Here is a 13,751-nt window from a genome sequence, read left to right on the forward strand (position 1 = left end):
GACCTCGTATTCCCATTGTTTTAGCATAGAAGCGCATACAACACTTTTTTTTGCTTTTATCCCTTGAAATGCGAGTTCATCGATTACCAGAGTGTTCTAAATTGTCGTAAAATTGTTCTAACCCTTTCGATTCTCATATCAGAGCCTTCGATAATTGTATATTGATCGAAATATGAGAGCTCGACGCCATTTTGGTTCCGGTCTGGGCTGAGTTAACAAATTTTTATAAAAAATCAAAATTTTGAAGGTGTTAGGACAATTCTTAGATGATCAGGAGTGACGTGTCAAAGTTTCAGATAGTTTGATCTAATACCCTTAAAAAAAAGTGTTGTATTCGAATCGACTGATTTGAAGGGGGTTTCACTTCATCTTCGATAAATCACACAATCGATAAACTCGCATTTGAACGGGATAAAGGCAAAAAAAGTGTTGTATACGCTTCTATGCTAAAACGATGGTAATACGAGGTCTCGGAGTGAAAACTTAATTGACCTGGAAATCACAGATGGCGCAGGGGGTCCTTCTGCAGTCAATTAGGGCCCCAGAAAGCACGAACCCAGAGGATTTCTGGAGTTTTACTTCGCTTTCTTTATAATTATTGTACGAAAACGACAGGCGGAGTATGCCATTTGGTACAATACCCAATATAATTAGACCCAGCTGTCAATATAAAAACCAATGTCGGCAACGTAGGCATTTATAAAAATCTTCTTTATCGACGTAGATCAAGTTCCTCGACGTGTTTCACTTCACCTTAAAAAGGTTGCCTTATTCAAATTGACCGGTTTGAGGCAGGTTTCACCTCACCTTAATAAAAATATATTTGAGGAGAATTGTTATATTCCGGAAGAGGGAATGTCGGGAAGAAAGTCGCCTTGGCGCGTTGGATTTGACAAGCATGCGTACTGAAAAGACGGGTGCAATTTTGGGAACACCATTGATGCCCGTCCACGGTCCGAGGTGAGCGGTTCCGATCCCGGTTCCAGTTCTGGTCCGATGTTGCTGCTCCAGTTCCGGCTCCGGACTCGTGTTGGACATCCGGTCGGCTTGCTCTAGGAGGCGCGCGTTTGCCCCACTAATAGGGCTGTAAACCTGACGGACAAACTCCTGCCCGTTCTTCCACTTGATCGTCGGCGTCTGCACGGCCCTGTCCGTCTACATGCAGCACACACATGCTATATGATGCGCACCGAATATCAAACATCACGGGGACCGCAGACAACGGGGGTCGAGGGATGAAAAGGTATAAATAGTTCCTTTCTTGGAAGGAAATTGAAACCAACCCTTTTCTCTAAATTAGTGCAAAGAACCGTTTAGGATTTCCAGAGTAGACTAACCAAGTTAGAACGATGGATTATCAACTCTACCTTGTTCATGAATGATCGAGGGATAAAAAGGTATAAATAGTTCCTTTCTTCGAGGGAATTGAAACCAACCCTTTTCTCTAAATTAGTACAAAGAACCGTTTAGGATTTTCAAAGTAGACTAACCAAGTTAGAACGATGGATTATCAACTGTACCTGGTTCAAGAATGATCGAGGGATAAACAGGTATAAATAGTTCCTTTCTTTGAAGGAAATTGAACCCAACCCTTTTCTCTAAATTAGTGCAAAGACCCATTTAGGTTTTTCAGAGTAGACTAACCAAGTTAGAACGATGGATTATCAACTGTACCTGGTTCGGGAATGATCGGGTGATAAAAAGGTATAAATAGTTTTTTTCTTCGAGGGAATTGAAACCAACCCTTTTCTCTAAATTAGTGCAAAGAACCGTTTAGGATTTTCAGAGTAGACTAACCAAGTTAGAACGATTGATTATCAACTGTACCTGGTCCAAGAATGATCGAATGATGAAAAGGTATAAATAGTTCCTTTCTTCGAGGGAATTGAAACCAACCCTTTTCTCTAAATTAGTGCAAAGAACCGTTTAGGATTTTCAGAGTAGACTAATCAAGTTAGAACGATCTAACCTAAAGTTCGTATAAAAAGTTAAGAAAAAAAAAAAAATGAATAGGTATGTAAGATAATTCGAAATAGTTAAAACGATATCTAAGTAATAAACATCCTTCTGGCTTGGTCAGTCTCCTATGTACTTTTGACAATAATTGCGAAATATGATTATTTTACTGTGGATTAAGATAATACTAAAGTGCAGTTGAAAATCGTTTGAAACGTTACATAATGCATCTAACCGTTACATAATATATTAATATTCCGTTGTCTGTGGTCCCCAAGCGATTGGCGTCACATGTGCGAATTCATGAAATCAACATTCAAAGTACCAAGAAAAACATTTCCCTTACATGTTGCTCGTTTGACGACGGTGGACTCTTTCCGACCTTCGACTGAATTTTTTTCCAGTAACTTTCGAAATCACTTTTGTTTACTTTCCTTTCACATGCGCTAAATTCGTCATGTAAATTTAATTTACATCCTACTTCATAGAATTTGTGTTCTGCTGTGATTACACCCTTCAAACAGGACATTATAATGTAACATAGAAAGAGATATGTATACTATTTTTCATCCTCCATGCAAATCGGAAGTCCGACTTTTAAGGTGAAGTGAAACACGTCGTGGAACTTGATCAATGTCGATAAAGAAGATTTTTCTAAATGCCTACGTTGCCGACGTTCGTTTTTATATTGACAGCTGGGTCGAATTACATTGAATATTGTACTAAATGGCATACTATACCTGTCGTTTTGGTATAATAAATATCAAGAAATCGAAGTAAAACTCCAGAAATCCTCTGGATTCAAGCTTTCTGGGGCCCTAATTGACTGCAGCGGGACACCCTGCGCCATCTGTGATTTCCAGGTCAATTAAATTGTCACTCCGAGACCCTGTATTACCATCGTTTTGGCATAGAAGCGCATACAACACTTTTTTTGCCCTTATCCTGTTCAAATGCGAGTTTATCGATTACCAGAGTGTTCTAAATTGTTGTAAAACTGTCCTGACCCTTTCGATTCTATCAGAGCCTTCGATAATTGTATATTGATCGAAATATGAGAGCTCGACGCCATTTTGGTTCTGGTCTGGGCTGAGTTAAAAAATGTTGTCCAAAAATCCATATTTTGAATGTGTCAGGACAATTCTTAGATGATCAGAAGTGATGCGTCAAAGTTTCGGACAGTTTGGTCTAATACCCTTAAAAATAAGTGTTGTATTCGAATCGACTGATTTGAAGGGTGTTTCACTTCACCTTAAGATCATATGAAAGGCGCTGAGAAATTTAATCGAGGTCGATAAATTAAAATTCATCCATACCCTTTTTGGTGGTCACGTCATTTTGAATATCCAAGTGGGAACATAAGCTGGCACGTCCGACATTTATATTTATATTGAAGTCTTTTACAGTCTACATTGAGAATTACACGAACTGAAGCGTTCCATGTGCCATTTCGGTACAGTAATGATGAAGAGATCAACGTAAAACTGTTGAAATCCCGTGAATTTATTATTCTAACGACTGTTTAGGATCAACGCCGCCATCTGTGACGTTTAGCTGCAACTAAAGTTTTGCTCTAAAAAGACGGGTTAGCTACTAGGCAGGCCAGCATTCTCTTGCAATCAATGGCGAAAGTATTTTCCCATCTGACTGTCTAAAAATTCCTTTTCTACGGTATTCTAAATTGCTCGAGCTAGGTCCTGAAACTCTTCTTTTTCGATTGTAAGTCTCCAAGAAGAGTAAAACATCGAAAATGTGCACGGACCCTACCATGTTGGTTCCAGTCCATGATATATAAATACATTTTTGACGAAAAATGAAATTTCACGAGTTTCAGGACTTACCTCAGGATATCTATGTTCACGTGGAAAAATTTGAAACGAATCGGTACCCCCAATTCGGAGAATACTTTCCCCAAAGATTTGACCGCTCAGATATATATAGACTGACTCTTTCATATCGCCTTAAGGCGAAGTGAAGCCCCCTTCAAATCAGTCAATTCGAATACAACACTTTTTTTTAAGGGTATTAGACCAAACTGTCCAAAACTTTGACACATCGGTCCTGATCGTCTAAGGATTGTCCTGACACATTCAAAATTTGGATTTTTGGAAAAAATTGTTTAACTTAGCCCAGACCAGAACCAAAATGGCGTCCAGCTCTTATATTTCGATCGATATACAATTATCGAAGACTCTGATATGAGAAACGAAAGGGTCAGGACAATTTTACGACAATTTAAAACACTCTGGTAATCGATAAACTCGCATTTGAACGGGATAAAGGCAAAAAAAGTGTTTTATGCGCTTCTATGCTAACACAATAAGAATACGAGATCTCGGAGTGAACATTTAATTGACCTGGAAATCACAGATGGCGCAAGGTGTCCCTCTGCAGTCAACTAGGGCCCCAGAAAGCATGAATCCAGAGGATTTCTGGAGTTTTACTTCAATTTCTTTATAATTAATGCACGAAAACGACAGGTGGAGTATGTCATTTAATACAATACCCAATATAATTTGACAGAGCTGTCAATATAAAAACGAACGTCGGCAACGTAGGCATTTAGAAAAATCTTCTTTGTCAACGTCGATCAAGTTCCTCGACGTGTTTCGCTTGACCTTAAAGGTTGAATAAGATATCCCCGTGGTCCATCGAAGAACAAAATGTCGAACTGTTTCTCGTTAGATCAAAAGAATACGAGCAAAAGAGGATAATCATTCGGTATCGTCATTTGGATATTTTGACATTTAGGTGGTGACAAAATGCAGTTCTGCGAGCAAAAGCCGAAACATGATCTTAAGCATAGGGTTCTTGGGAGATATTTCATTTGCAAATATCCGGGGGGCATCATAGACTGCTGACATTCTCACGTACGTGTAGATATTCATCGTTTTCAAAATTCATTGTTATAAAACTACATACCGAAAATTAATTTCAAAAGTCACTCGTAGATCTCACATTCTACGCAACAACAGGAGACTCGTATATTACCAAAGTAAACCGCGATTTTCGATTAATAACTCGATCACCAATAGATCAAGTCCGAATTTGAAATGTGTATTCAAATGTGTTTGATAAATGAAATACATTAAGGGGATCATATACGTCTTTCAGTGCAGAAAAATTGAATTACACTTTTTTTACATGATTTTTTCATAAGTAACATACCATATAAATATTTTAACGCAAAAGCGAATTAGAAATTTAAGTATTCACAAAAGTTACATTTAATTGAACGAAACTAGTTATGCCATTTTACCATAACACAACAAATCCGAATTTGAAATGTGTATTTAAATGTGTTTGAAGAATGCAATACATTTAAGGGGATCATATACGTCTTTCAGTATAGAAAAATTGAATCACACTTTTTTTACATAATTTTTACATAAGCAACATACCGTAGAAATATTTTAACGCAAAGGCGAATTAGAAATTCGAGATATTCACAAAAGTTAATTTAATTGAACGAAACTAGTCGTGCCATTTTACCATAATAGAACAAATCCGAATTTGAAATGTGTATTTAAATGTGTTTGAAGAATGCAATACATTTAAGGGGATCATATACGTCTTTCAGTGTAGAAAAATTGAATTACACTTTTTTTTACATAATTTTGATATAAGCTTTTTCTCCGAGCTATTACCATTTCCGCAATTTACTTTTTCTTTTTTTCAAATTCTTCCCCATAAGTCGAGAACTACGGTCCCAATATGTAACACAAAATAGAAAACATTTCTTTCAGCTCACTTGTACGAGCTGAATTGTGCCCACCGGTTGGAGTGGCGGTAAAAAGAACCATTTAACGTCATTGCACGCAGATACTATAAATCGTAATAATTTTTAAATTCCCATTCCTATTATCTCCAGTAAAACATACATAAGAGAAGCACCTAACCAATCGACTTAACGGTCTTACTTTAGTAACTCATACACCCTGACCACTTTTTAGTGCTGAGAAGCGTATATGGCCCTTTAGTACATTAAAATTATAATTTCAGATCCCGTTGTAGGCTCATTATTGGAAATAACGGACCAAACACCCTGTGAAACATGTCAGCGATCTAGAACAAGGGCGGAGAAACGTTCGCACCCCTTTTCGAGGACTCACCTCGCTGAGGTCGATGACCTCGCCAGTGACCTCGTCGACCAGGTCGCCGTAGCACTTGCCGGCGATGGAGCACTTGTTGAAGGTCATGATGTTCTGGGTGAGGGTGCCGGTTTTGTCGGAGAAGATGTACTCGATCTGGCCGAGCTCCTCGTTGAGGGTCGTGGTGCGAGCCTTGGCATGGGTGTTGGTTGGCTCGTAATACATCTCCTCGTCCCAATTGATGAGAAACGACTGGACGAACCGGATGACCTCGACGCTGACGTAGAGGCTGATGGGGACGACGGTGTTGAGGACGATGGCGTAGGAGAAGAAGACGAGCAGGGCTATGACGGTGGCCCCGCCCAAGGGCTCGCTGGGCACCAGCGAGTCCCAGGGTAGATAGACTTGGAAGTAACGGCCTACGAGGCTCTCCCAGATCCCGCACCCGATCATGCAGAACAGACACATGGAGAGCAGAAAGAATACTATCCCAATTATTAGGAGGTTCAGTAGCCTATCTATCGAGGTCCTCTTGAACTTAGTCTTCCCTGAGTTTTGCATCAGCTTGGTGTCCTTGCCAGCAAAGATCACCACGCCGTAGCACCATTGCGTGTTCCTGAGCACGCAACCCCTCAAGATGACCTTGTCGTTGTCCAGCGCATATCTGAAATGATATTCCCCATGAACCACCGTTGCCTCCCATCTGCCGACTCCTCCGTCGCTCTTACTTTCGCCCCTTCCAGAACAACGTCCCGTCGAATTTGTTCAGCAGATTGTTGGGCGTTTCGCAGACAATCTCCCCGTCGAACTGGCCGATCAGTTCGTTGTTGTCCATCATCTCAGCCGTCTCGGCCAGGCACTGCCGGCACTTTAAATTAGTTTCCCTGGAAGAACGTTACATCCATTCAGTGACGGTCCATCTAATGTTCGCTTAAAGTGAAGTGAAAGCCCCTTCAAATCAGTCAATTCGAATACAACACTTTTTTTTTAAGGGTATTAGACCAAACTGTCCGAAACTTTGACGCATCACTCCTGATCATCTAAGAATTGTCCTGACAAATTCAAAATTTGGATTTTTGGACAAAATTTTTTAACTCAGCCCAGATCGGAACCAAAATGGCGTCGAGCTCTCATATTTCGATCAATATACAAATATCGAAGGCTCTGATATGAGAAACGAATGGGCCAGGACAATTTTACGACAATTTAGAACACTCTGGTAATCGATAAACTCACATTTGAACGGGATAATGGCAAAAAAAGAGTTGCATGCGCTTCTATGCTAAAGCGATGGGAATACGAGGTCTCGGAGTGAAAATTTAGTTGTCCTGGAAATCACAGATGGCGCAGGGGGTCCCTCTTCAGTCAATTAGAGCCCCAGAAAGCATGAATTCAGAGGATTTCTGGAGTTTTACTTCGACTTCTTGATATTTATTGTTCGAAAACGACAGGTGGAGTATGCCATTCGGTACAATATCCAATATAATTCCACACAGCTGTCAATATAAAAACGAACGTCGGCAACGTAGGCATTTGGAAAAATCTTCTTTATCGACGTCGATCAAGTTCCTCGACGTGTTTCACTTCACCTTAAGGGGATGTGAAAGTGCCCTAAAAGAGGTTTTGTTTATAAAACTTTTCTCCCAACTCGGTTTACCGGATAGTTTGAAACTTTACAACGTGAATAGGGAGACTATAAGGAAGGTCCTGAAACTCATGAAATTTCAATTCTTTTCAAATTTGTTTATAGGTATTTTAAAAATACTTTATAAAAAATGAAATTTCCCGAGTTTCAGGACCTACCTTAGGGTCTGCATATTCACGTTTTAAAGTATGAAAAAAGTTTTATGAACGATTGAGCTTTCGGATGCTGCTTTCACATCCCCTTAAGGTGATATAAAAGACGCCGAGAAATTTCATAGTCGTTGATAAAGAAGGTTCTACTTGATATGCTTTCCGAAAAAGTTTACATTTATATTTATGTTGACAACTGTGTTGTATTTTACGGAATATTGTACAGAATAGTATACTCCATGTGTTGTTTCGGAGAATAATTTAAAGAGATTGAAGTAGCAATCAATAAATCTTCCGGGTTCGTGACTTTTGATACTCTAATCGACCAACGGCGCCACCTGTTGCATTTAGTGATAACTAAAAATTCGGTCTCAAAGTACGTGTTGCTCTTGGAATCTCCGAGTATCAACCGATCTACACCGACTACATCGGACACTCAGGGTGGAGGCCAGTCGAATTTACCGTATATATATATATTATTGTATATCACTATGTGTTATTTTATTCTCTATCTCAAAATTATTTCGGATATATGGCGAGCCCAATGGTTGCGATATAAGAATCAATGTATTAACGTTAAGAGAAAAGAACGTTATAAGTGTATGCTGTAACATTAATTNGTCGAATTTACCGTATATATATATATTATTGTATATCACTATGTGTTATTTTATTCTCTATCTCAAATCGGATTAGTTCGGATATACGTCGAGCCCAATGGTTGCAATATAAGAATCAATGTATTAACGTCAATGTATCGACGACTAGCCCTTCAATTTCCCCCGACATCCTATCAACAGATCTACACCGACCACATCGGACACTCAGGGTGGAGGCCAGTGGAATTTACCGTTTATATATTATTGTATATCACTATGTGTTATTTTATTCTCTATCTCAACTCGGATTATTTCGGATATACGTCGAGCCCAATGGTTGCAATATAAGAATCAATGTATCGACGACTAGCCCTTCAACTTCCCCCGACATCCTATCAACCGATCTACACCGACTACATCGGACACTCAGGGTGGAGGCCAGTCGAATTTACCGCATATATATTATTGTATATCACTATGTGTCATTTTATTCTCTATCTCAAATCGGATTATTTCGGATATACGTCGAGCCCAATGGTTGCAATATAAGAATCAATGTATTAACGTAAAGAAAAAAGAGCGTTACAGGTCGAAGTCGCGAACCAACTGACCCGTCCAATTCCGCAGTCTCGATGTAACAGAGGCCGTTTGGTTCGCTCGTGGAAAGCAGAAGAACATCGGCCGCAACGAACTGATCGTTCTCCATCCTAATGACGTCGCCAACCTGCACCTGAGACCACTTCTCCTCTCGCAGATTTGTACCCCGAAGAGTTTGCGATCTCCGGTTGTTCACTTGTGAATCGCTGCTATGTCGTTGCTGAAACCACATAAGACCATTAAAGGTTCCGCCGACACGCTACAACTGGGTTTTTTTTTTATTTCAATTCCACGCATCCTTTCCCTTGGGATAGGTCCAGGCTCAGTTTCTTCTCTTTCGATAAACGGTCGACTTTAAGGTGAAGTGAAACGTTACTTACAAAGTCGTCATAGGCATCTTTGACGGCAGTGAGCATGAGCACCCCGATGAGGGGTATCGCTGTTGTGATGGGCGTAAGGGAGGATATCGCGGGGATCACTTGAAGCACCAGCAGGCATAGGAAGTAGAAATTGGCGAGCCGTTGAAATTGCTCGAACAAATTCAAAGGCAGGAACGTCAGAACCGAATACTTGGACGTCTTGATGTAGTTGTTCTGCGGAAAAGAGAGAGATACTAGTTCGCGTTTCATGGTTGGTCCCTCTGCGCCCCTAGTAGCATAGAATAATTTATAAATATTTTTTTGTAATCTTTGCTAATTATCTCAAGCGACAGATTTGTATATTTCATTCGAAGATATTTGAAATATTTCTTGAAAATCTCAATGACATATTTAGTGTCAATAATTTATAAACATATATAGAACTATATATTTTTATTTATGAACATGTAATAAAAATACGTTTCTTTTACTTCACGACTATTATCGGTACTTCATTTGGTATGAAAAAACACGAGAAATTTTTCTAATATTTTCGCTCCGCTATTTCATTATGGGAGCAAAACGTGTGATTTTGATTTTAAATATTGTTAAAACGTTTACAATGTATTGGGCAGAAAATATTTCAAAAATACTTGTATTAAAATGAAACGAAATGTTTTGTATATCTGGTAGAAAAACATTATGAAAACACATGGAGCTAACATTATATAAATATTATAGGGATAATATTCTAAAGTAAACGTTTTGCAAATATTTCAAATGTCTGGTAAATATTTACAAAATGTACGATATTCGTAAAATGTATAGAAAATATAGGAGAAATATTTTGTGCTATTAGGGGCGGATCGCCGCGAACACCCGGGAAGGAACCGATGCAAATTGGATGGCTTTATTTAAGGTGATATGAAAGGGTCATTCTATTTATCGAAATGTGAAAATATTTATACAACTTTTCTCCAAACTAAGTGCACCGAATCATTTGAAACTTCATCACGAGATTATGGAGGCTATAAGGAAGAACGCGATGCTCGTGAAAATTTATTTTTCACAAATAAATGTGATCTTCATTCTAGTCCGGGCTAAAAAAAAAAAACATTTTTATTAAAAAATGAAATTTTACAAGCATCGCGTTCTTCCTTAGGATCTTCATGATCACGTGCAAAAGTGTCAAATGAATCGGTGCACTCAGTTCGGAAAAAAGTTTTATAAATATTTTCACATTTCGATATATTCGTGTAATACATATACACCAAAAAGTCAAAATATTTATAAAGCTTTTCTCCAAATTGGGTGCACCGAATCATTTGAAACTCCAATAGGAGATTATGAAGGCCCTAAGGAAGAACGCAATGCTCGTGAAATTTCATTTATCACAAATAAATGTGATCTTGAAATGTGATCTTCATTTATCACAAATAAATGTGATCTTGAAATGTGATCTTCATTTATCACAAATAAATGTGATCTTCATTTTTCGCAAATAAATGTGATCTTGGTTCTAGTCCGTGCTAAAAAAAACATATTTGTTGAAAACTGAAATTTCACATGCATCGCGTTCTTCCTTAGGACCTTCATGATCACGTGCAGAAATTTCAAATGATTCGGTGCACTCAATTTGGAGAAAAGTTGTATAAATATTTTCACATTTCGATATATTCGTGTCATACATACATACCAAAAAGTCGAAATATTTATAAAGCTTTTCTCCAAATTGGGTGCATTGAATCATTTGAAATTCCATAACGAGATTATGGAGGCCCTAAGGAAGAACGCAATGCTCGTGAAATTTCATTTATCACAAATAAATGTGATCTTCACTTTTCACAAATAAATGTGATCTTCACTTTTCACAAATAAATGTGATTCTAGTTCTAGTCTGGGCTAAATAAAAAAACATTTTTGTTGAAAACTGAAATTTTACAAGCATCGCGTTCTTCCTTAGGACCTTCATGATCACGTGCAAAAGTTTCAAATGATTCGGTGCACTCAGTTCGGAAAAAAGTTGTATAAATATTTTCACATTTCGATATATACCTGTCCTTTCATATCACCTGTAAAGAGTGGATAGGATCAACCTGCAACAGTGGATATTAAATAAATGCGCAAACAACTAGTACCTCCAAGTTGCATCAGTTTGATCCCTACACAACGGGGAGGGCCGAGAGGGGTGCGACTATAATGCGCTTAATTGAATCGTGGAAATCGAAAGTGCTCGAGTAAAAGCTACTAAACCTTCGAGAGGCCAGCTGGCCTTTAAACAATGCAATTGCTTCCATTTTTTATCGATAATAAAAAAATCTAAAAAATACCCTGACGGATACATATCGGTAGGCACACAATAGCGCGCATATATATTTTAGAACACTTTGTGAATTTCCCAAATTTCGTCATGAACAAATTAGTAAAAGGAATTATTGATGCAGCACTGGTAAAGAAAATACACTAGTAAAGAGAATAATAAATAAATGAATAAGATAATAAATAAATAATAAAGTAATTGAATGTGTTGTCATTATGATGAAATCGAGAAGCTGTATTTCTAAATATACAAGATTATTATTGCAGCCTTCGTAAAACCTTAATCAATTAGTAAAGAGTGTAATATGTAAAAATGGTAAATAGATAGATCAATAAATAAATAGCAAATTAATTTAACAAGTTATTGTCATCTTATAGAGGAGACCCTGTCCCAAAATATACGAGTAATAGCGTACTTATAAAACACCTTGCTTATCACTGGATGAAACTCCATTATCTTTCTCTTTTTAGAGTTATTATAAACCATTCGGTTAATGATTCAAATCTCGAGACATTTTGAGTATTAACTGCCGAATTTAATTTCATCATTGGATACTTATTGTTGAGTAAACCATCTTAGGTATGGTGTGCTCGTAGCATAATTCAACTATTACTTCTATTTCTTATTTCTTTCCTCGAATTGAAAGATGACACTTGCAGATGACCCACCTATCTAATTATTCGGATAATAATAATCTCGGGACTTTTCGATTATCCATTGACGGATATGATTTCGTCATCGATTACATATGATTAAATGTATTTATTAGATATCGCTTGCTTACCGCATAATTAAACTGTGAGTTGTACTCGCGGTTATTGGCGCGTATTCGTCTCTCCGTCTCTGGAAGAAAAATGATTCGTTAATGATCATTTAAGAAAGAGATGAAACATTCTAAGCGCATACTAGCACTCGGGCAAAACACTCGATGACATTATCTATTGTCGTACAGTTAAAAAATCCTGAATAATTGAAATGTGTACAGCAATACACGAGGAATTAAGGTGATATGAAAGGCACCGAGAAAATTAATCGATGTCGATAAAATAAAATTAATTTATACTCTTTTAAGCGGTAACGTCATTTTGGATACTAGAGGGGTAACGTAAGATGGCGCACTACGTTACCGACATTTATATTTACGTTGATGTCTGTTGTACNTAAAATTAATTTATACTCTTTTAAGCGGTAACGTCATTTTGGATACTAGAGGGGTAACGTAAGATGGCGCACTACGTTACCGACATTTATATTTACGTTGATGTCTGTTGTACTCTAGATTAAGTTACGATTTAACCCATGTCCTCCTTATAAGGTATATACTAAATGGTTAAACGATAATTTCTTGAAAATTCCTGATAGGTGCGCGTTATCCCTTTGGCAAATAGTTTTATACGTTGAGGACTACGAGATAACAAAGTATTGTGGAAATCTGAAACGGCCATACCTAATCCTCTCTTTGTGAAATAAATCAGCGGATGGAGTGCCAAACCACTTGGGAAGAACACGAGTTCAAATCCAACTACCGACTTCGGATTCTTTCCAGCAAAAAATTAATGTATTATCGCCAATAATGAGTATCAAATAAAAGTTGTAAAAAAAAAAAAGGGAAAGCGAATTCTTAATTCAGCCAATTTTCATTTTTTGCTCGGATAGCAGTTTTAAGGTGAAGTGAAACACGTTGAGGAACTTGATAGACGTCGGTAAAAAAGGTTTTTATAAATACCTACGTTGCCGACCTTCGTCTTTATATTGATAGCTGTGTCGAATTATATCGGGTATTGTACCAAATGGCATACTCCCCCTTCAAATCAGTCGATTCGAATACAAAACTTTTTTTTTAAGGGTATTAGACAACTGTCCGAAACTTTGACACGTTACTCGTGATTACCTAAGAATTGACCAGACACATTACAAATTTGGATTTTTGGAAAAAATTTGTTAACTTAGCCAAGACCAGAACCAAAATGGCGTCGAGCTCTCATATTTCGATCAATATACAATAATCGAAGACTCTGATAAGAGAAACGGAAGG

General features: G+C 37.8%; 1 protein-coding gene across 1 annotated transcript in view; it reads right to left on the bottom strand.

Moving 5' to 3' along the window:
- Positions 1 to 12,559, bottom strand: part of LOC105696152 (phospholipid-transporting ATPase ID) — a gene marked incomplete at its 5' end in the record, with an annotated part of 35,637 nt that extends 23,078 nt beyond the window's left edge. Inside the window, 6 exons of the mRNA XM_023433149.1 lie at positions 808 to 1,155; positions 6,069 to 6,711; positions 6,776 to 6,931; positions 9,052 to 9,257; positions 9,418 to 9,630; positions 12,501 to 12,559. Coding sequence (XP_023288917.1) covers positions 808 to 1,155; positions 6,069 to 6,711; positions 6,776 to 6,931; positions 9,052 to 9,257; positions 9,418 to 9,630; positions 12,501 to 12,559 — 1,625 coding nt within the window. The remainder of the gene's footprint in view (positions 1 to 807; positions 1,156 to 6,068; positions 6,712 to 6,775; positions 6,932 to 9,051; positions 9,258 to 9,417; positions 9,631 to 12,500) is intronic.
- Between the last annotated feature and the right edge of the window lie 1,192 nt (positions 12,560 to 13,751).

The sequence above is a fragment of the Orussus abietinus genome, unplaced genomic scaffold, assembly GCF_000612105.2.
Source record: "Orussus abietinus isolate OABI.00-Male unplaced genomic scaffold, Oabi_2.0 scaffold587, whole genome shotgun sequence".
Taxonomy (NCBI): Eukaryota; Metazoa; Arthropoda; class Insecta; order Hymenoptera; family Orussidae; genus Orussus; species Orussus abietinus.